We start from the raw sequence: 22,921 nt of genomic DNA on the forward strand, positions 1-22,921 counted from the left end.
GCTGCTGCAGCTTGTACTGGACCACACTGTCAGCGTTACTGTTCCCTGGGAAAGACTGAAAACACACAAACGAGGAGGAGGACGTTTTAACCGAGGACTTTATTCTACAGCTTTACAAATGCATAGTCGTCAATGTAATAAGATAAAGAGTCGACCGCCAAGCCAGTGGCTCTGTGAGGCGATAAGACGCCGATGCTGCGTCACTATTCATCACAGCCTTTGCTCTCTACACACACAACAAACTCGACAAAACTACAAAGTATTGTGTGAATTATGCAATTCAGTGGAATAAGGTTAATTTCTTGTGTGTGGAGAAAATGCTGAAATGTCGACCAGAGGGTGGGACTTGACCCCGTCGTCCATCTGATCAGGAGTTAGCTCGAAGTTCTTTACTTCACAGTTTAAAGTTACAATCTAGAAATGATTTATCACATCCAGATGTAGATTGAATGAGTGCCGACATCTCTGACTTGACTTGATTCAAGAAAGCAGCAGATTAGTCAAAAGAGTGGAAACTGTCCAACACACGCTAAACTTTTGTGGAAATAAAATAATCATAACTTTTTTACATGTTAGTGGTGATAGAAACAGAAATGATGCTCAATCAATCCAGATGTTGAGGATTGATGAAGATATCACAGAAGCTACAGCGATCACACCTTCTTCATCCTCTGGGGACGATAAATGTCTATGAAGTCCCGTCCAGTGATTGTTCTCGATTCGTCAGCCACGACCAAAGTGGTGAAACCAACCACATGACAGATTGACGTTGTGTGGCCATAAATGCCCGATTATGTTTATATGCTGTTGTACTGAGATGAGCACTAAACCGTCTGTTCACCAGATCTGCAGAATGATCATAAAGCTGATGGTGAGTGTGTCTCTGACTGGGCTGATTGCCTGATGGAGCGTTCTCCCTCCGTCTCTCCCATCTGGCCATCCACCCTAATTACATCCCTCCCTTGAAGTTGACACGCAGGTTAACTGGCTCCCCCGCTGCTGAATACAAGCTTAGACGAATAATTAACTTGTTAATTCCTCTGGAATCGTGAGCGAGCGGCGCCGCAGAGAGACGCTGTGTTGTGTGTCACCTTTAATAATTGTGTGTTTCATGTGGGTAAGTTTGTCTTTGTGTGTTGAAAGCTTTTGTCATTCTTACAGCACAATGGGGGCTGATGAAATGTAATGAAAGACGCACAAATGACACAAACAGCAGCAGAGACAGTGATGATCCTAAAATACTTGTTTTGACTTTGTGAAACGACTTCAGATTGTGTGTGGGAGGTTTGTTTACAGCTGAGTTTTCAATTAGATTCATAGGTCAGATTTTGTATAGGCGAAGCAGCTGCACAGTTTTTCCTCAGATGATGAATTAGAAGAGAATGAGAGAACAGGATCTGATTTACTTTCTGAAACATGGTTCGACTTTCTTAAACTGTAGGAAGACGGTGAATCTCCACTTCCACCCACTGGGTAGAAATTAAGCTAAAATATCCGTCGCCATCTTGCACAATTGGAGTCTGCGCAGTCTATACTGCAGTCAGCCACCAGGGGGCAACCAAGATTCCCTGGCTTCACTTTTGGGGAGCTGTCATGTCATCCATCTTTATAAACAGTCTATAGTTGACAGTGTGAGTTGTTGGCCATGTTGTTATTGGATGTTTTCTATGCAAAGGAAAAAATCTTTTAACATGAGCCGGTGACAATTATTTTATTTTAGTCCAATTTCCAGCGTTTACAGGAAACACTGAAATCGTGAGATAGAAAGAGGACGAGATGACTTTAAATCGTCCTCTTACATTGAAGCTCTTTTCCTTTCAAAGTTTTACAGAAAGAGATGAGAAGAAATGGAAAACCTCCGCCCTCTGGCCTTCAGCTGAGTGGAAGGTGAAAGCCGGAGCCCGGCAGGTCGACGTGTTGTGTTGAATCCGGCAGCTCCGCCATTAGCTTTTCTCTCCGACAGCCTCTCTAAGCCGGGGCCCGGCTAATTCACAGAAGTTCAGAGACACTTTGAAATGAGACTGGGATCGAGCGCGGTTTATGTCGAGTGTCAGATCAACATGTTTCTTTTAAGCTGCGAGAAGCCGCTCTGTGCTCTCACAGAGAAGATCCTCAGTGCTGAGATTAACTGGATTCTCTCCACACCAGGACGTTTCCTCCGTTCGGCGTCTAATCAAAAGCTCTTCTCTGAGCCTCTGTAGCGAATGTGAAGAGTCACGTTAATAAGTCTGTCCATGTTGGTTGCGTGACTCGATTTGCTGCAGGATTTGCAGGTAAGAAACTCAATCTACATATCCTGGGGTGTGTGCTCGCCAGTTTTCCTCCACAACAAAAACACACACTGTACACACTATTGATTCCAGCATCCGACACCGCTCCAGACTGCACCGCTCGCATTGTCTGGGCCAGAAAAGCGCCGCTCGGCTGCATCCCCGTGCCGCTCCGTGTCCATCAACAGCAGCTTAAGTGTTTTGGCAACAGGTCCACGCAGTCAGCAGAGCTCATCCATTATTAATGAGGTGTCAAAGGCTCCTTATGACTGTGATTATCTCTGCAGGACAGACTGATCCCTGCAGGCCACAGCCACTAACCACCATGTGCACTGTCAACACGAGGGTAATAGTCCAGGCAAATGAGCTGTAATGAACCTGAGTGCTGCTCGTTCTTACGTTTATCCCCCGATACCTGAGGTGCTGCTGTTCTATCTGTGTTTGATAGTTATGAAATGCAATTTTCTTTCTTTACTCTGTTTTTATCTGTTAAACTCTGCTGACAGGAATGATCTTCGAACATGAGTCATACTTTTAATCTCTTCCTGAGAAAATGGGTTTTTGAGCTGTGAACTAAATTATATGAGTTTTCTTAGATGTGATACATTAATCCTGAGTTATATTTCAATATCACATTTATTACCAAATTTATACAAAGTCGATATAGTTTTAAACTTTCTTGGATCTTGCAGAGACATTTTTCTGAATTTCGAGGAAGAGACTTAGAGAGAGAGAGAATTTAGTTGAAGCTAAATAACTGTCATATATATTCTTTAAAGTTTCATTTCCTGAACACATTGGAAATTGTTTTTGCTTGTTAAAAATAAATATAGATGAAACGACAGATGTGTGATTTACTGCTTTACAGAGGAACTGGATCTGACGTCTCTGTGCTTCTTCGTCTGCTGTCGTTGAACATCTCCTTTATTAGACCGTGTTCAGATGGACGACAGCACTAAGTGACACAGAATGAATTTAAAAAGCAGCATATTCATCCATGTCAGGGAAACAACTGCTTCAGCTCATCAGGCGATGTCGAGCAGAAGCTTCCGACAAAAACTGGCTTCATCGGCAGAAAGTCGATTTCTTAATTCTGTCACAGGAATAATCAGATTTGGGTTTTTTTTCCATTTTGGTGACGTGTCCTCCAGCATGGACTCACCCCGAGGCTGTCCTCCTGTCGGTACTGCTTCCAGTTGTGTCCCGTGTCGCTGAACATCAGCAGGTACGACGTCAGCCAATCGGAGCTGCCGTATCGGCCCTGCGTGGCGACGGCGGTGATCCTGGTTCGCTCCCCGAGGTCGACCTCCAGCCACTGGTACCTGTCTGAGGTGAGAGGGGACCAACCTCCGGCTCCTACACAGAGACAAATAAAGAAAGGAAGGATTTAGTATATATCACTTTTCTTTTTGGCACCTTGTGTGTGTGTGTGTGTGTGTGTGTGTGTGTGTGTGTGTGTGTGTGTGTGTGTGTGTGTGTGTGTGTTTACCTGCCGACTGAATAACCTTTAAGTCTTTACTGACATCACATGTTGTAATAAAGCCCATTTTCTGAATCACATACAAGAGTTTAAGACCCATTCCAGTTCTCCGACGCTTGAACCGGCCGATTGGCTTCATTCCAGGACACCGCGGGAGTTTTCTAACGTAGAAAATTGAATTGAAAGACCCTCGAGCAGTCAGGCGGCCGCTGTGCGTTACGCGGAATTCTCCCTAATAGCCGCTTTAGACACAGTAGCTACATGTTGGCACGAGTTCATTCGTCTTGATAGATGAAAAGAGAGACGCTGAAAAAGAAAGCAAGCCTCTGCCAAGACTCCACGATTTTCCAATTTACAAAACCTGCAGCCTCCACAGCTTCTCATGCCTCTTTGTCATTTGTCTTTAGAGTCTGTTCTCCTCTGAGAAAATGTTGTTTTGTTCAGCAGACATTCTGGATGAAAACAGTATCTCACCTTCGCTTTCTTCTGGCTCACAAATGCACCATATGTGACCAGTAAGTGACTTTTAACGTAATGTTGTGGGGCGACTGCGACATGTGGCCTCTAAGTGTTTTTTAGTACATTTGTTGCCTTTGTTATTCTTTTATTTCTATGATTTCAATCACTGCAACATTTTCCTCACTCAAATCCTGACCCTCTCCTTCCTGAACAAACCTCTTTGGCCTCGACGTCTTGTACCAAACGCACTAATGGTATTATTGTGTGTTATTACATTTCCCACATCATCAATAAGGGATCGCAGTACGATGCATTGATTAGTTGCAGAGAATGCCAGACCATTTTCATCCTTCTCCAAATATAGCATTGCTCTGAGGACTGCGGCATGATCTATTGATTGGTTTTACAATCTGCTTGCAAGTCTGAGCCCTTTGCTATATAAAATATAATCAATAAGAGATTGTGGTGCCACGCATTGATTTGTTTTAATGCCCCCCTGCAGGTTCCTTTCCCATGTTGCACATCAACATTAAAGAGCAGGGTTGTGACATATCGATCGGTTCTATTCAGAGTAAGTAGGTCGAGAAAATAAAAAATAAAAAATATGTTGATGAATTTAAATTAAAGTGCAGTTGGTAGTATTTCCTGTGTAAAGTACTGTTTAGTGTTGGATTAGCTAGTTGCACACATGAGCAGAAATGTGTATTATCCACCAAATATTTAAATACTTTGAATAAAGTCTGATAAGTATGAATTATCACCACCTGATTTACTGTCCGAAGCTCCCTATGCTTTCTGTGTGTGTGTGTGTGTGTGTGTGTGTGTGTGTGTGTGTGTGTGTGTGTGTGTGTGTGTGTGTGTGTGTGTGTGTGTGTGTGTGTTAGTGTGTGTCTTTTCTGTGTGTGTGTAGGAAAGTGCTTCGTCAGACCAAACACCAGATGGATGTTACTGAAGAAGCTGGCTGCTCACCAATATCCCACTGAGCAGACACACACACACACACACACACAGAGAGAGAGAGACAGACACAAACATTGGAAGTCGATAAGCTCCTGTGAAGCTTTAAAAACAAACAGACAAACAGTGTAAATACTTATCCGCCTGTTTCTGTGCAGCTTAAGTCTCACTAGCATAAAACTACATTTTTAAACAGGCAGATTTTATCCCCCGGCTCCGCAGGACGCTGTTGGGGTTGTTTGGATTTCGCTGCAGAGGCTGAAGTCACAGCCGTCTCCACACAAATCCATCACAGTACAGCAGCTGTCAGATGTTGTGGAGTCGTGTGGTCTAGCAGTCACACAAACAGCTCACACCTCACGGCTGCAACGAAGCAGTGATCCCTGCAGGTGAAGCAGCTTCTGTTCTTCTGTTTCACCTCCAAGCTCAGAATCCTCTTCACCAAGATCCTCACGTACAACGTCTGCAAACATCCAGTCACCGAATGAGCCTGACTCTTCTTCTCACGCTTAGTTTTACTTTATACTTTAATCCCAAAGACCTCACATGGGGAAATCCTCTCTAAACCTGAAGGGAGCAGGTTTTCAGGAGACTATCGTTGAATCAGACCAAAGCCAATCAACAGCGATGCAAATAAATAATAAACTTATAACCAGCACGTCACAGCAGCTCCTGTTTTCCCGCGTTTCCTTTGTAACATGTCTGTAGAAAAATGCAAACAGATAAATAAAACTCAAGGCAACAAAAGGTTCACGTTTCAGGGTAAAATATTAGTTTCACTGCAGCAGAAGTTCGGCGTTGTTACACAAGCACCTGCAGTAATCGCCCTTCAGATCAATATTAGGTTTGACATTACGCAAGTGCAACTGGAAAATGAAGTGTTTTCAGTTGCGTCCTTTATTTTGTTATCAGACACCGAGTGTTGGCAGGTGGAGGAGAAACGCTCGCTGTCGGCTTCCACTGGTGGAGTCTGATCTTTAAAGAGCTAAAGGCCAAAGCTAATAAGCACTTGACTAACAGACGTGTCCAGCGACGGCTGAGAGGACGAGAGCCGACACTCTGACCTTTTCCTCATGAAGATGAGGCTGAAGAGGAAAAGAGATGAGAGATGTTCCAGCCGTTTACTGCGCCCGCCCCGGTGCGTCTAATTGAAACAGAGGTGAACCTGTGGCTGACGTTCTAAACACTTTCTGTCACGGCTGTCACTTTAAATCAAAGATATCACCCACGGTTTCTCTCCCACTCACGGCGTCGATCAACAAACCGACTCTTACCAGCCACCGAAAGACGCAATTACAGTTAATAACGGTGGGGAGTGTGACATCACGGCTCTGACAGCCAATTACAGGGCCACGCTCGCCTTCGGGCTTTACCAATCCAGAGACAGTGAGACAGTTGCCAGTGGCAACGTATAAGTCATTACCCGGCTATAAAATAAACCAGCATTTTAATTGCTTCTCATTTGTGAATGTTATCATTCAGGCGGTACATCCAATTTCACCCGGCCCTTTACAACCAGCTGCCAGTGGAAGACTGATACCTCAGCCATTACCAATACTATGAGCCTTATTTTATATACTGCTCAAAACGCTGAGAGCTGTGCTGCATCTTCTGCTTCAACTGTTTTTATTGGGCTGTACAGCTGAACTTTAAATATATTTTTTACACTTTTTAGGCCACTCAGATGTATATATGCGTACTGTGTTGGAGGGTGCGTTGCTGTGGTACTACAGTCTGTTCATTTCACTGCTGTAGTTACGCTGTCACACGCTCCTTCTCCTCTTCTCCTCCACTCCCCTTCTCTAATTCCTGCTCCTCTCCCGACTCCTCTGTGATTTAGAAATTGATCGAGGTTCGTCATCGCTGGATGTTCTAGTCCTGTAAACGTGTCTCAGAGGAAGAGGAGGTGAATTCACCGATGAATTCTAAGTGGAAGCTTTTCACCAACACGCCTCCTGTTGGATTATTGATTATTGATTGGTCAGATTAACTGATGGGGGCAGTTGGGCTGTTGTGGAAGCAGCTTTACTCTGATATTCATAACATTTTAAGACTTGTAGCCAAATCACCTGAGAGCTGAAATACCTGCAACACCAGCAGCAGCTCTAACCATGTCGTTCCTCACCTGTCCACCAGATGCCCTCAGTCCTCTCCTCCTTTGCCCCCCCCCCCCACCTGATCAACGCCTGTCCCTCATTCCAGAGTTTAACTTCACCTGTTTCCTTATTTACTCATCAGGCCTCAGTATATAAACTGTGTGTTCTTCTCTCCTCAATCAGATTGATGCTACAGCCTCACGACCCTCGTGTTTAACCTTGTTTTCATACTGTTGTGTGTGTTGTAAAACTGCCTGTTTGACATGTCTGGTTGTGTGACTGTCTTCATACCAAAAAATCCAAGTTGAATCAATTTAATGTGACTGGTTGACCTGGGCGTCTCGTGTTTTCTCCTAGAACTTTCAAACTATTTAAGATGTAATTATAGAATGAAGATAACTCATGCATTTCCATAAAAACTCAATTATCCTCAGTGACAGAAGACGTGTTTTTCAATATAGCAAAGTCATTTTAATTTGCAGTAATTTGTGACTGTCAGTAAATGAGAAAAAACCCTCAAATACAAACACTCTGGCTGAGGTGAAGTGACTGAACCTCTGTGTCACTGGAGAAAGACGACTGAGTCATTTCGGGACCATTTGCTGCTTATTCAACTTCATATTGACTTAAATCGGCCTGAAACTTTATGGCATGTTCAGCAAATCAAATATGCACTGATTAAAACATGCCTCTGGGTTCTTGGCAATTAATTGGAATTCATTAATTGCAGCCTTCTAATTTATGTCTGTCTCTGTTTTCCCTATAATTAAATAGCATTTATTTTCAGGACATTATGAATAAATTATCAGAAAAACATGGGCAACTTGTGAACCAGTAATTTATTCACAGATATGAAAACTCTTATTTTGCAGAATAATTGACGCAGAAAAAATGTGAAATTTAATGACATTTATATTCTTAATTCAGGTTCTGTATATTTGGTTTAATGGGTGACATATTGATATCAAAATTTATTAAACTCTAATTAAAATAACAGGATACAGGATTGAGGGACAATCCTGTTCCACAAAGCAGGAAACTAAGTATAAAGTAAATTGAGAGTCTTGTTTCATCCGTGATACTTCAGCTCCGACACCTGAAACCAACTCAATTTGTTTCTGTGTCAGTGTGTGTGTCAGTGTGTGTGTGTGTGTGTGTGTGTCTGTGTGTGTGTGCGTGTGTGTGTGTGTGTAAAACAGGTGAAGAGGAAAGTCGCTCAGGCTGCACAGCACATCTGTTCTTCTGCTCCACTGTTCAAGCTTGACGTGAGGCCGCTGTGGACGGCGGCTTCACTATAAGGAGAGCGGATGGATGGATAAATACAGAAAGGACTTCTGAATCATTAATAATGCACCGATATTCCACCTGACAAGAACAGAGGAGCGCCGGGAACATGCAGAGAGACTCGAGTGAAGCAGAAAGGAAAAAGGCCGGACAGGCGGAGGAAGAGGTGGGAGACGGGCGGAGAAGAGAGAAGGCATTGTGACAGACAGACGGGTGGATGGAGGGAGAAGAAGGGAGACGGGTGAGAGGCAGACTGTGATACAGGCTCCGAGTGGGAGCTCGTCGTTTGCATGAGAAAAGCAGGACTGGATGGATCAGCAGAATGACAACGTGTCAGACGGACAGAGGAACCTAATGGGCCCCGAACACTGAACGTCTCCTGCAGCCAACGCACAACACACCTCCTCTCACAGTGTCAAACTAATACTCAATTCAATCCACACTCAGAAACCAGAGCAGGCTCCAATTAAAGTTTGTTCCTCTTTTAAATCCAATTCATTAATAAAGTGATTACTGTGGCACCGTCGTTCTTTTTTCTTTAAAGTCTATTCCAGCGTAATTGTTGCAACATCACTGATAATTGTCGGTGTTGCCAGAGGGAGAAACACACATTTAAACATGAAGACTGCTATTAGCACCTGGCACGAAGACAGAGGTGACTCAATTAGATTCTACTGATGAAAATGTGATGTTGGAAATATTCAAATGATTCTACGAGTAAATGAAAGGAAGTGAAAAAGGGGAAAATCCAAATGGAGGCAGAGGAAGTGGGAAGTAAGGAAGTACAAATACTGTGTTTCTGTTTGTAAGTAGATATTTCAGGTGTTTGTACTTTCAGATTTCATGTCAATCATGTCGTTCATCTTCATTTACAGTTTTTGAAGATAACTAATTGACAATTACTGCGATTCAGTCATTTCTCACAATGTGCTCGACTAATATAAAACTGTCATGTCACTCTGCTGCATTTGTAATATCATAGGACAACACAATATTATAATTAGTTGTACACAATCCTCGACCATGAGCTACATGATTACATTTTGATTTCTGTCCAGTGTCATGATGGAGCATCGAGCTCTGATATGAAACACCAGCATCTATCAAGTATCGGTGGAATCTCAGGGCCTCATTTGCTGAGTAAATGAACTGAAAGGAGAAAGTGCTCCTCTGAGAGCGACTGGAGGAGGCCGAGCGTTCGCAGCAGCAGGAGATGGAAATGAGACGGAGAGGTTTATTTATTCATCGATTTCCTCCCGCAAACAGCTGGGATCGCTCGGCGCCTGTCGCGGTCAAAACAGCTGGCGGAGAAACGTGACACAGAGCTGGAGCTGGAGTGAGACGACGGCTGAACCCACGGCAGGATGATGTGACTCCCACTGCTAATTACTGCATTTTCTCATCTTGATTTGAGTTTCATTGCTGAAGGGAAGCCAGGCGAGGCCGAGCACAAGCCGTCAGACGCATCTACATCCAGTTTGCAGGCTTAAATAAGAGGTAGTTACAGGAATAGACGTGTATTGTGTTGAATCGTGAGCAGCATTAACTCATCAGCCGAGCCGTGTTCTGCCTCTAAAGCTCCTGTTTAGTTTCCCAGGTGGTGAAAGTCTTTCCCTGTCTCCGGCTCCCAGCTGAGTCTGGGCTCAGATGTCAGGATGAAGCAGCCGAGCTTGTTCCAACCATGATCCTCGTTTTGTCAAAGCCTCACGTCAAGATCCAGCGCAGGACTCCCTGCTGGGGTTTCAGGCTGGATGAGCAAACACCACTCACATTTATCCTTCTGGCGTTAAACCTCCGACACGACGAGACGATGCAGCTACAGCGTGTTCTGTCTTTTAGATTCGTCTTGTCTGTGGGAAACTATTCTGATCCTCTGTCTCCCTCCAGAACACCAGTGAGTTACCTGGAGGTCTTTGTGAATCCAGTGAAAACCTCCCTTACTCAGAGTGTTTTGTTCTTTGGGTTCTGAGCTTAAAAACTTGCGCTGAGCTCCGGCTTCTCTTTATAAAACCGTCACGTACGGACATATACTGTGCATTGAGTCAGATCTCCTTTAATCCACATTCAGTTGCTTTGCAGATCCGTCTTAATAGCAACGTCCAGGGTGCAATAAAAGAATATTCTAAATATATTAAATGCAACCTAAAACTTTTATATTGAAGTTTTTTTAGTGGAACCTCGAATCTGCAGCGTTGCCAGTTGCATTTTGTCCAGATCCCTTATTTTGAACTCCTCTCTCTCTTTCCCTGTACGTTTCCTGTCTGCCGGAGCGTTTCATGGGACTTTGTGGGCCCCAGGCAAAAAGGAGCCTGAGGGGCCCAACATCCAGACAAACAGAAAGTAAGTTCAACTGTAGATCCCCACCACCATCCCAGACACACCACACATGCATTAAGAAGTTCTAGTCTACAACCAAACTGCTAGAATGATGAGGCCAGTGCTCGAGGCCTCAATCTGTGGTTTCTGGTAATGGTGTTGTTGCAGTCTCCTGCTCGTAACTGATCACAGCAATAAGCAGTTCTCAGGGGCCCCCTTTCCAGCTCAGGGCCCCGACACTGCCCCCCCCCCCCTGTCTCTACACTTGTGAGCCTCTGAGTAAAGACACATTCAGTCCCAGTCAGCAGCAGAAGTTCCTCCTCACCTTCTCTCCTGTTGAGTTTGGCGAAGCCGGCGGCGTGGCTGCTGGACAGCTGGGAGGAGCTTCTGAAGGACGACGGCGGCAGGTGGGACACCAGCGGGCTGTCACACGCTCCTGTCGACCAATCACAGAGCAGAGAGAAACATACACAGTTAGGACTTGTAGATACTTCGTATTTTCTGCGTTGTGCACGTGTGACAGGAAAACTCCGGTGCCTGACGTCTCTGCTCCAAGAAAAGATCCATTAAAGTTGATATTTTTGCAATATTAACCACAAGCTGTCAAATATGGAATATTTCCCTTCTCATAGTTTCTTATTATTCATTAACCTTGTCAGGAGTCATGCAGAAAGGACCATTCATAATTCATATATATTCATTTCCATCCCACACATCCCACACACTAAATATTGAAATGAGGATTATATAAAATATATACGTACGATTTCAAATCCAACATCATCAACATAAGAACTTCACTGCTCAGAGGAGTCAACATATAACCAAACAGACACTGCAGCACTTGTTGTGAGTGTTTCAGCACAAAGCAGAAAACCAAAGGTTGTGTGGGAAAATCACATTTATTATTTTAGCCTGGATCGAGAGGTGAAGTTGTATCGTTGAACTGCAGATGAGTTATAAGAAGCGTTTGACTCCACGTCCCTCAGCTGTAAGAAGTTCACCACAGCAGGTTGATGCAGATTCATCTCCCCTCTCTTAGGAAATGATAAATCATAAAAGCAAATGGATGGACGCCTCCAACCTCCTCTGCAGGGTTGAGATCAACAGTGAAAACCACACGGAGGATATCAGACGCAGCAGGAGACGGATTATTCTCCGTCTCTTTTAGTCAAAACGTTTAGTCAGAAATTGTTGAATTGTTAGGAAACAGCAGGACGGGAGCTCGTGATGCTGCCAGATGAAAGTCTCTTATCTCCAAATTGTCGGAGCTTTTCAGGACAGACACCGAGAATCACTTTCAACCTCGGAGCTGCAGAGTTTATCCAAAGGGGTTTTTGAAAGGATTTTGTTTAGGCCAAGGGGGAGTTTTAATTTCCCCCTTCCTTAAAATCAAAGCTCCAAAAATGGAGGTTTCTGCATCGTTATTCCAACCAGGTCTCTGACAATTATGAAAACACCAGAGTCAGAGCGGAGCCTCGTCCCTGAGAAGAAGGTTTAATGTTCCCCAGGTGGAATCAGGTCTCTGAGCTGTAACGGCACCAGATCAAATGACTGAACAGTGTAATAATGTCCAGTTGGATGAATGAACAGTGTAATTCTGCACTGGATGGATGAATGGAAGCTGTGATCATGTGGAGTTGTGGAGATGAACGGTGTTTGGACTGGTTCCTACCGGCTGGATACTGGCGGATCAGAGGAAACCTTCACGTGTTAACACACGTTAATGGTTTACGGATGATCGACTGCAATAAAAGCTTCATACATTACACATGCTGCAATAATTAACAGTAATGGAGCTGGTTTTAATCGGCTTCTCCTCCACGTTCTCCCATGGACATAAAACACGAGTTATTACAACGCTCTTTACTCTTTCTGCAGATATTTCACTTGTTTGTTGAATTTTCATCCCACTGAGGAGAGAGAGTTGAATGTTTGTTCAGTGAGAAGCTCTGTGGTCGGCGCAGTGTAATTATATCTCACACAGAAACACACAGAGATTCATGAACATCAGCTCGGTAAATATTCATCATTTTCCTCCGGAGCTGCAAACTTTCACAGTCAAACTGACGCTGCCTCCGTCTGAAGCCTCTCTGGTAATGGATGTTGTTCTCCGCCGCAGAGACAAGAGCCAATTACTGTGATTCACGTCGCGGCCCGATCCCGACCCACCGCTCTGACAACGAGGCTCAGGCTTCGATTACTCTGTCAACACTAATGTTCTTCATCTCAACAACACGAGGTCTTCATCTGCCTCTTCAGCTCCACCACAGAGAAAAATCATAGTTTGGGTTAAATGACTATAAACCCACCGTGAACAGTCGTATACAATTTATATCTATTTTTATTTTACTGATTATATATATGATTTAAAATGCAGGAGGCCTCCGGCTCGTGGCTCCTGTGGAACTCCTCCTGGTCGTATTTATCCCTGCAGGGCCTTGGACTGACAGACACTTGCTACCGTGGATGTTGAGTGAGCCCTCAGCATGAAAAGCAGGTGAATTACAGTCGTCTGAAGAGGAGGAATGAGAGGCTCGGCTCTCCAGTGCAGAGTGCTGTAATTCCCTGAGGTGATAATGTGCGGTGGTAACACTCGACACAGAGCGAGAGAGAGAGAGAGAGCGGCAGGAGTTTAAAAAACGCTTTTCCTCAGCGGGGGGGGGGGGGGGGGGGGGGGGGGGGGGGGGGGGGGGGTTGGTTTTTAAGAGTGGACGTCGCTGCCAGTGTGACCAGTGGAGCACAAACAGACGGCTCCAAGCAAAATGGAGCTAAATGTTGAAATACCTGCCGGACGCTGCAGCCACTGAACCTCGACACTGACCCTGACCGGGTGGGACCTCTCCTGAATAAAGATTACATGGAAGAAACACTTAGTGACATGCGGGAAAATAAGAAGATGAAATTCTCCTTGTTCCTGACGGCCTCTCGGGATTGGAGGGACCCAATATTTTCATTTTTAAGTGAAGGATCATCCTCACGGCTCGAATCCATTTTATCTCCTGCTGCCAATTTCCCGAAAAAGCAAATAAAAAGGTGTCGGACTCAATGTGCAGGGTTTCTGTGCGTGATGATGATTTAAATCTCTCCAGCAGTTCATCCATCCTTCACTCCGCACGTCAGTTTTTATCATTCAAGGTGAGTAAACTGTGATTCTGACAGCAGAAAAGGAAAAAAGTCTCAAAAGAAGTGTCGAGGCCTTGGCTCCGTCGAGCACGATTAATCACCGGTGACATGACAGGTGGACTAATACTTGGCACCGGAGCGACAGCGAGGGAGGCCACGGCTCATTCACCTGCATTGTCCACTTCTTTACTGTTCTGCTGAATAACAAAGTGCCCACACTGGAGACCCTGAATACCGATGAGCTCCATCCATCACCTCAACAAACAGCAGCGAACGGGAGGTCCCGCACTTCAGAGCTCTATAAGCCACACAAACCCCCGAGTGCAGTGCTTCTGAGAAGGAGCCCGGCAGAATCATTTCTCCATTCGGAGCACATCGCAGGAGGCAGCAGGATAATGAGGCCGCAGCGATGGTTGTTTTTGCTCCGGAGCACTAACAATCATCCTCAAGCAGAAAAAAACGTCAATGTCCATTTTACTAATGTGCAGAACAGCTGCCTCCAGGTTTGACCCAAAGAGGTGCAAACTACTCCTTCAGATGCCAGAGGAGATATACAGGGTTGTGTTTGAGTGAGTGTATCTGGATGCAGCACAACCGGGCGTCTTAACGAGCTGATTCCAACTATTGAGTTCGAGCTGCATTAGGCAGGAGTCTAATAAAAGATAGGAATTGTATTAAATCACAGCGTGAGTCTGTGCGGAGAGCAAACGCACCATATCTGAGACGGCCTGTTTTCAATTTCTATCTGCTCACCACATCTCTTTTCATCTGCCGCACACAAATACAGAAAGTTTTCCTGAACTAGGGCAGCGACTAATGACTTGTTTTCATTATTAATAATTGGCTGTTTTTACTATTAATCATTTTGTGTGTAACATGAGGGAAAATGTTGAAAAATGTTGTCAGATCAATTGTCAAAAAGCCAAAGATATTCAACATGCAAAAAAACATTATGAAAATATAATGACAACAAAGGATTTATGGAGCCCAGAAGGGTCACAATCATATTTTGAGGATTACCTTTGCATTCCCTTGCAATAGTTTCCTGTTTGCATCATGCAACATCTCCATCTTTCCTGTTTGCATCATGCAACATCTCCATCATCCATCCATCATCTATACCGCTTATTATTTCGAGGGGCTGTAGCCAAACCCAGCTGACATTGGGAGATGTCACTCTCACATTCACACCTACAGGGAATTTACAGTCTCCAATCTGCACGTCAGCCTCAGGACCGTGGGAGGAAGTCAGAGTTCCCGGAGCAAACCAACGCAAGCTCCACTCAGAAAGAGCCGAACCTGGATTTCTAATATCTATGAAAATGTGAAATCTGGTGTGAGTAACAACCTGAATGTGTCTGATCTCAATACATCTATGCACTATGGAGATAAAGTGGCCAATCAGCCTTGGTGGAGATACGTGCCGTTCTAGTTGTGGTTGTATCACTGTGTTAATGCAGCGTTCTGTCTTTTATGTAGTTTTAGACTTTATCGCCCATATGGCTCAAAGAACTGCGGCTGAAAAGGAGCCGGCTGTCAAACACTGGCACATTTACAGAAATGACATTAATGAAATGTAATGAAACGAATCTATCCTCTCACTCACTTACTATCAAGTATTTCCCTGTTGATCTACTGATCCATTAATGAACTAAATGTTTCAGCAGCGCAAGATAAAAAAAAATATAAATATCAGCAAATGTACTAATGTCTATTAACCAGACAAACAGAGTTGATGAGGCGCTAACCCACCGATAACAGTTTGTGGTTATATTCTCTTATATCTACTTCGTGCACCCTCTTTCTGGATTTATATTCTGGCCGAGACAGATGAAACAAGCTGATTAAAACTGCTGAATAATTCAAACGGGAGCCAGTATCTGCTCTAAAGCCGCCTGTGGCCCGACTTGTTAATTGATTAATTGAAATGCAGAGCAGAGTGCTGTGCTAACTAATACCCTGAAGGTAAGGACATGGCTGCAGCTCTCCTCTCCTGCTTTCCGGAGCAATGCTTTGACACAAATTAATAGCACAGGATGAGAGGATCTGATCGGGCTTCAGAGCAGCATATGGCACAGACAGCCAGGCCACACGGCAACTTTGAAAACTTCATCCAGTCATTACTGCAGTTTATTCTGGTTTATTCTGTATGAAGTGACACTAGCTGGGGGCTGCTAACTGGGATGTCCAAAGATAACACAGTCCATCATCTAAAGAGAACTAATAGCATGAACATGTGTGATCCTATTTGTGTCGGTGGCACGTTTGCATGTTCTCCTCGTATCTTCTCCGGGTACTCTGGCTTCCTCACACAGTCCAAAGACACTTAGATCTATAAATGTGAATATAAGGGTGAACATCATATGTGAACCCTGTGATACCCTGTCAACCTGTCCAGGATGTACTCCGCCTCTGGGCAAATGTTGGCCGGGATAAGCTCCAGCTTCCTTGCAACCTCAAAGGATTATTAATTGATTGATGTTGATGAAGATGAGGTTGAGCTGCAAGAGGGATTTAAATCGAGTCTTTCAGGTGTGATTGGTTCGTCATTTCTGTCTTTGCAGGATGGACGAAAGAAAGAAGAGAGTTCTGAGGAATGTTAAGTGAAGAAGAGGCAAAGAGATGGATGGATGGAAGGACCGTTACACTTCTGTCTTTGGATGGTTAGATGTCTCGATTTTTTTGGTCCTGATGTGTCAATACAAGGCGTCTGCTGAGTTCAAATCTATACTGACAACTACCTAAATAGTTGCTCCCAAAGGTTTCATACTTGTTTCATGAAAATGTCCAAAAGTTCCCTCAGGAGTAGCATATATTACTATTTACTGAGAAAATGTAATGATAATCTCTGACTCTCCCTCGTGGAACTCCACGCTCCCAAACCACTGTGTCACTTGAACACAACACTGTTAAACCAGCAGTTAATACTCTGCCTGTGATATATATGAATGTCAGTGTTCAACCTTATTTATCTGAAGTTGTATAGTCGGGCTAAATCTGATCTAAAAATAATTTAAATTGACCTTTAAACACAAAACAATTAACACCGACTGACCCGGTCTCACGTGCTCCGATCAAATGTTAATCTGCCCAACAACTATAATGAGTGTCCCTACTTTAAAACAGTGCAATGAAAATTAAATGACTTGTTAAAACACTTATTTTTCCAGCAGAAACGTGTTAATCCCCTCGAGAGTCTAACAACGCTTTCCTCCTTTAGTGTCAAAAGACCTTTCAGCACAATGTGGTTTAAAAATGCCGATTAATGCATGTGCTCGGTGGATCGTCCGTACAAACACGATCCTGATGCCTCAGAGCAGAGAACAGGCGTCCTGCTCGCTGAGGCTCGTCACACCGAGCGGCGGCGGCGTGGGCGGGAGGACAGGCGGCGACCAAATCAAGCGATCAAAACAGCCACGAGCCGCATCATCACAACAGCATTTAAAAATCTCCTCATCTCTAAAAGTGACAAGTTTAACTCGCGTAAACACAGAGAGGGAGTTGAAACGAGCCGCTGAGAAGTTTCACCGGGGGTTCAGTTCAAACGCTGCTGAAGCCCCCGAAACATTCACTTTGAATCATAATGCCAGAATTATGCAGATTCAGAGGGAGAGGCTGCCGGCTACATCACTCGTGCTAATGGCTCCAGGGGGAGATATGCATCATGAAAGATCTGCTAATCCACCGGCTGCACTGATGGTGTAAATGATTTGAATATATTACCCCTTAATTGAAAATATCAACACATCCACATAAAAAAAAGGCAATTTGTTTCTGTCGTTCAGGCTAAAAAAGCACAAAAATATTCACATCACCCAGGCAGCTTAGCAAAATTAATTCATTTTAAAAGCGACACATTAAATCAAATGGGACACTGGGGAGTTGAGGAAATGGAGAAAAACAGCACTGCTAAGACTAATAATGCATAAAGTATTATATAATTAATATTATATTATATATATCTCCGGCCCGGGTCCATTCATCAAAGTGGAATGTTTTCTTACATCGTGACGGAAGAGTCCGACTTGTGGTGCAGATGGTTTAATAAAAACCAGTGTTTGTTGGCAGACAGGATGTAAAACCAGTCTCTGACTCATGGGTTTACCTCAACCTGCGGATTCTGCAGCACCGACACCAAACAGTGTCTCTCAGACCAGTCGCACACAAACCAGTTAGACCTCCATCAAACTCCAGAACCCAAAGAGTAGCATCCAGTTTGTTTCTGTCCATACTCAACTCACGTTCTTAGAATTGTGTGTGTGTGTGTGTGTGTGTGTGTACGTCCTCTTCCCACCAGAAGCCGCGGTCACAGCATCTACTTAGTTTGACTTTACAGCCGTCCTCCCTCAGGAGACATTAGAAGACAAATGCTCCTTTAAAAACGTCTCTGCAGTGAACTGGATGTTCTCCGTCTTCCTCTCACACGCTCACAGCTCAGATTCTCCTGAGGCCGGAAACACAAACTGCTGCTGAGATTTCTTTAAAAAAATCCCAGAGAGAAGAGTTTACGTCCTTTTGTCGACAACTTGTCAACAAGAGAAGTGATTCTGAACTTGTGGCCTGAACAACTGTATCTCCAGTCACAGCATGTGGGTCGACCTTACAGAGACAGAAATACAGAAAGAAATAAATGTAGAAATACATAAATGAATAAATCTAAAAACAAATAAATACGTGTAGAAATACAGAAATAAATACATGAATAAATGTAGAAATACAGAAATAAATACATGAATAAATGTAGAAATACAGAAATAACCAAATTGAATGTATTTATGTATTTAATGATTTATTCCTGCATGTATTAACTGTTTACTTCTCAGAACAGACTGATCTAAAAAACACTGACCCAGGTAGAAATACACAGAAACCCTTTCAGTTCTCATGAATGAAACAGGAGAAGATAACAACCTTCACACCAGATAACACATGCAACCCCCCCGCTCCTCAGGAAGATGCTGGCTGGAGAGGATAGTGGTGGTTGGGAGCCGAGGACCGTCGGTAACGTTGTTCTGCACCAGAATCACACACGTTTGTTTCCTGCCCCGTGAGCAGGAACCCCAGAGATAAACCACGGTAACTTCTGAAGAATCCAAACTTCCCCGTTATCTAACCGAGCTGCTTTTAGAGAGAGACACTTCATATCAGGCTGAGACGCAGAGTTTCACCTCTGTGTGTTCACAGCTCTGTAATCACCTCCTGCACTGATGCTGCAGCTTAGTGACAGGGTCTTATACGTCCCTGCAGTCGGTCTACCACAGGGAAATAACCACGAGATTCACCAGGTCAGCAGCCTCAGACGGCTCCATTAAAACCAACCTGTACATTAACACACATACGTAGAAGTTTGCTTAGTTTCCTAACAGTAACAAAGTGCTCATTCTGTCTTATTATAAAGGTTTGGCTGCAGGACTTCAGTGAGGACTGAGAGCCTCGTCCCCACTGCTGCACCAAGAGCTGTTCGCCTGTTCAGTGAGGTTCAGTGAGCTTCAGTATGCAGAACCTTCCTGAGTCCAAATTGTACCAAACTTCCCAGTGATTTCTTTGGGCCCCCCGAGCAATACACCTGAAAGTTACATAGAAATGATGTGAACAGTTTTTGAAGTCAGCAAATTGGAAACACTTGTACCCGCAGAGATTCCATCACATTTCAGTAATTCTGAATTTGGAATGGGCTGTGTGTTTGTCCCGTGGTGGTGATGCTGGTCGCGGCTTTTCTTTCTGAAACCGTGTAAGTGACCTGCAGGGAAAGATGCCAAGTGTGAAGCCGATAAGATGAAGTTCTCTGGAGCTGTTTGAGCCACATACACACATTTAGAGATTTATATCCTAGACTTCTACAGTGTTTATGGATACTAGCATGAGAGGTTACAACTTGACGAAGGAAAAGCCTTTTAGTACCTTCATCTCATGCTCTCATTAAACTGGAAATGACCCACATCCTGTCGTGGCGCCACAGTCTTTAAAACTGTTATTTAATCTTTGTTTAATTGATTGAGTTAGAAACTAGAAGAGATTCGGAGGAAATCCCGTTTAGAACGAGGCCCGTTCCTTCCAGTTTCAAATATCACTTGACATTAATATTAATAGCGGAGCAGTCTTGCAAAAACCCACAACTTGCAGCAGGGATCTGCAAAACTGAGAGCAGAGCACTCAGTTTTGCTGAGTGCTCCCCCCACACACACACACACACACACACACACACACACACACTCAAGAGCCAGCAGGGGGTGAAATTGTAGAGTCAGTCGAGAATAATGCTGCAGGAGAAGCGACAGGAGGGAGCTGCTAAATTCCCTGAGCAAAACTTATCTCCATCATCCCTCTGGTGTCTTCTTCTCCTCTCATTCCTCCTCCCCCTCTCTTCACCTCTATTGACCCTTTTACTCTCCCTCCTGAGATCTCTTTTATTCCTCTCAGTCCTCCCCTATGTATCTCGTCCTTTCCTCTTCTATCATACCTGCTGTCCCCCTCTGACATCCTCCTCCTCCTCCTCCTCCTCCGCTCCTGCTTTGTCTCATGAAGTAAAAAATCATGTCAACGATGTGAGCCGGTGCATCCAGAGAGCAGATGGTGGTCTGTAGACACGTACAGCAGAAAGTCAGTGAGGGATAAAATAAGGAAATGCAGCAGATAGTGTCACTGCAGTCGTCAGAAACAACCCCCCCCCTGAGGTGTATCCTCTCATATTCCTCCTCCTCCTCCTCTTCGTCCCTTTTCTTGTCCACATTCAACCCTCCTCCTCCTCCTCTTGTCCCTCACCCTCCCCTCCTCTCCTTCCTTCTGTTTCCCCTCCCAGTGCTTTGCTCTGATTTTAGTTCTGTCTTGTTCCATCTTCACTGTGCACTGCCTCCGCTCCGTCCTCCTCTCTGATACAAACCGACCGGCCCTGCTCCTTCTCATCAGCGCCGGCTGCAGAGTCTCAGAGCAGCCGGCCGCGGAGCTGCGGTCACGAAGCACTGACTTCATGAAGAATGCACGACAGTGACAGAATCAGGCAGCGATCAGCATCTATGTTTGTGTGGTAGAGGTCACGTTAGAGTCCGGGCTGCGAGGTAAACATGTCTGATGCACTGATGCAGAAATCAGCCAATTAGCTTTGCGAAAATTAATGCATAGTTCAAAAGTGCAACATTAAGGAGCCACTTTGCTTTCAAGGTGAATCTTTGAATTCAGGACATATGAAAATGTGACATTAACATTCCCGCAGAGCTCAGCAACACCACCTGTCTCTGTCGGGCTTGATGAAGAGTCCGCACTTCATCATCTTTAGTAAGTGAGGCCGACGGCGAAGCCAAAGTGTCACAGCGCACAATGTTCTCCTGTCGTGTTACAGTAGCTCACAGCAGTAGATTTAGTTAACCAACAAACTGGTGAGTGGGAGTTTTTACTGGGAATGTGTGAACGACACAGGAGATAAAAACAAAATAGTGTTTTTCGATGTTTTGCATAATCCTCCACGATAATAACTTCATGCATTTGCCTTGTTAGCCTGAAGATAAACTTGCTTTTAACTACACGTAGATCTACACATCATGGCTGCGTCGCATATCCTGCAAAATGCAATACACACATGAGCTCTAGGGGGCAGTGCCCGACCTCCAGTGACCAGTTCTATACGATCTGAGTTCTTCTTTAGTGGGAAACTCCGAACAAAGAGAAATCGTCTAAACAATTACTCTCACAATGCTTCTGGTTGTCTCTGTGAACGCATGACACTCTGAAAGCTGCGTGAGTTATTCTGGCTTTACAGCAAAGTGAAAGTTTAGTTTTTTCATGTCTCCCTCAGCGCTGAGATAAATCTACTCAGACTATTTGAACAGAAACTGGGAAACAGAGACAAAGAGAAATGCTGAGGAGGCTTCATCCCTCATCATGAGCATGACTGAGTCTCACGAGCTCTGCGCAGACGGACGCAGATCCAGAAATCAAAGCAACAAATCATCTCCGACGATGACAAACACATGATGTCTGTTTTCATTTTTCAAATCCTGCAGGTCCTGATATCAAATGGATGAAGTCCTCATCTCCCATTGGCTGGTCCATTTAAAGGGTCATAGTTGTAATTGGAGGGGGTTTAAACAATGGATTTACAAGCTGTCATGTTCAAAATTCAAATTACTAGTCTCACACTCTTTGCGGTAAGCGGTAACAATAGTGTCAGTTTTGCCAATTTGAGCTAACTAGCCTGGGCGAAGGTGTTTTACATGTTACATGGTGACATAGATGCTTTATAGAAAGGAACAAACAAATCATTACAGAGTTTTCTGTGGTAGAAAAGTCTCCTTTTGTAACATTACAACTTTCATATTCACAAAAAAAGCAATGAAACACAATAGAAAAGCGAAAGAAGCAGAATCTGGGCACTTTAACTTCATGTTCCCGGGTTAATGAATCCAGATTTGTGACTGGTGGACTTTCTGTGGCTCTGTAACCTTGACTTCCTCAGATCCCACTTTGCCTGCACACATTTCCATAAATGACATTAAAGAAGAGAGATGAAGGGGATTTACACTCAGCTATTTTCCCGTTTCTCTTCATCCCAGCTCACACTGACGCTGCCCTGTTATGAATCATCAAGGACTGTGTGTGGAGGGGGGGGGTTGTTGCAGGGAATATTCAGAAGATGATGGTTTATATTCACCGGTTTATGTTCTGCCGAGTGCAAACATCCAGCTCATTGATAAGCAATAAATTCCCATTTGACAGGGCTTTGCAAAAACCTGAGGTCGGCTGCAGAATTCAGGCCGTCCTCAGCGGTTTTCTTTGCCAGATTAATCCTGGAAGAGATGAGGGATTCTCCGGGAGCTCTGGGGTTTAATCAAGCGACCTTAATATTCCCCCCGGAGCTCCCAGAGTTTAAATGACCAACTCTTTTTAGAAAGAGGTTTGTAATAACCCCTGAGTTTGTCTTTCAGCCTCCAGCGTCTCAG

The 22,921-nt window shown here is 44.2% G+C and overlaps 1 protein-coding gene across 1 annotated transcript in view; it reads right to left on the reverse strand.

The window, feature by feature from the left end:
- LOC117777883 (contactin-associated protein-like 4) overlaps positions 1-22,921 on the reverse strand; it is a 62,054-nt gene that overhangs the window by 31,649 nt on the left and 7,484 nt on the right. The window contains exons 2-4 of the mRNA XM_034612951.1: positions 11,188-11,298; positions 3,433-3,626; positions 1-55 (exon numbers count right to left, since the gene is read on the reverse strand). The exon at positions 1-55 is cut by the window's left edge and continues 87 nt beyond it. Coding sequence (XP_034468842.1) covers positions 1-55; positions 3,433-3,626; positions 11,188-11,298 — 360 coding nt within the window. The remainder of the gene's footprint in view (positions 56-3,432; positions 3,627-11,187; positions 11,299-22,921) is intronic.

This window comes from Hippoglossus hippoglossus, chromosome 17 (genome assembly GCF_009819705.1).
Source record: "Hippoglossus hippoglossus isolate fHipHip1 chromosome 17, fHipHip1.pri, whole genome shotgun sequence".
Classification (NCBI taxonomy): domain Eukaryota; kingdom Metazoa; phylum Chordata; class Actinopteri; order Pleuronectiformes; family Pleuronectidae; genus Hippoglossus; species Hippoglossus hippoglossus.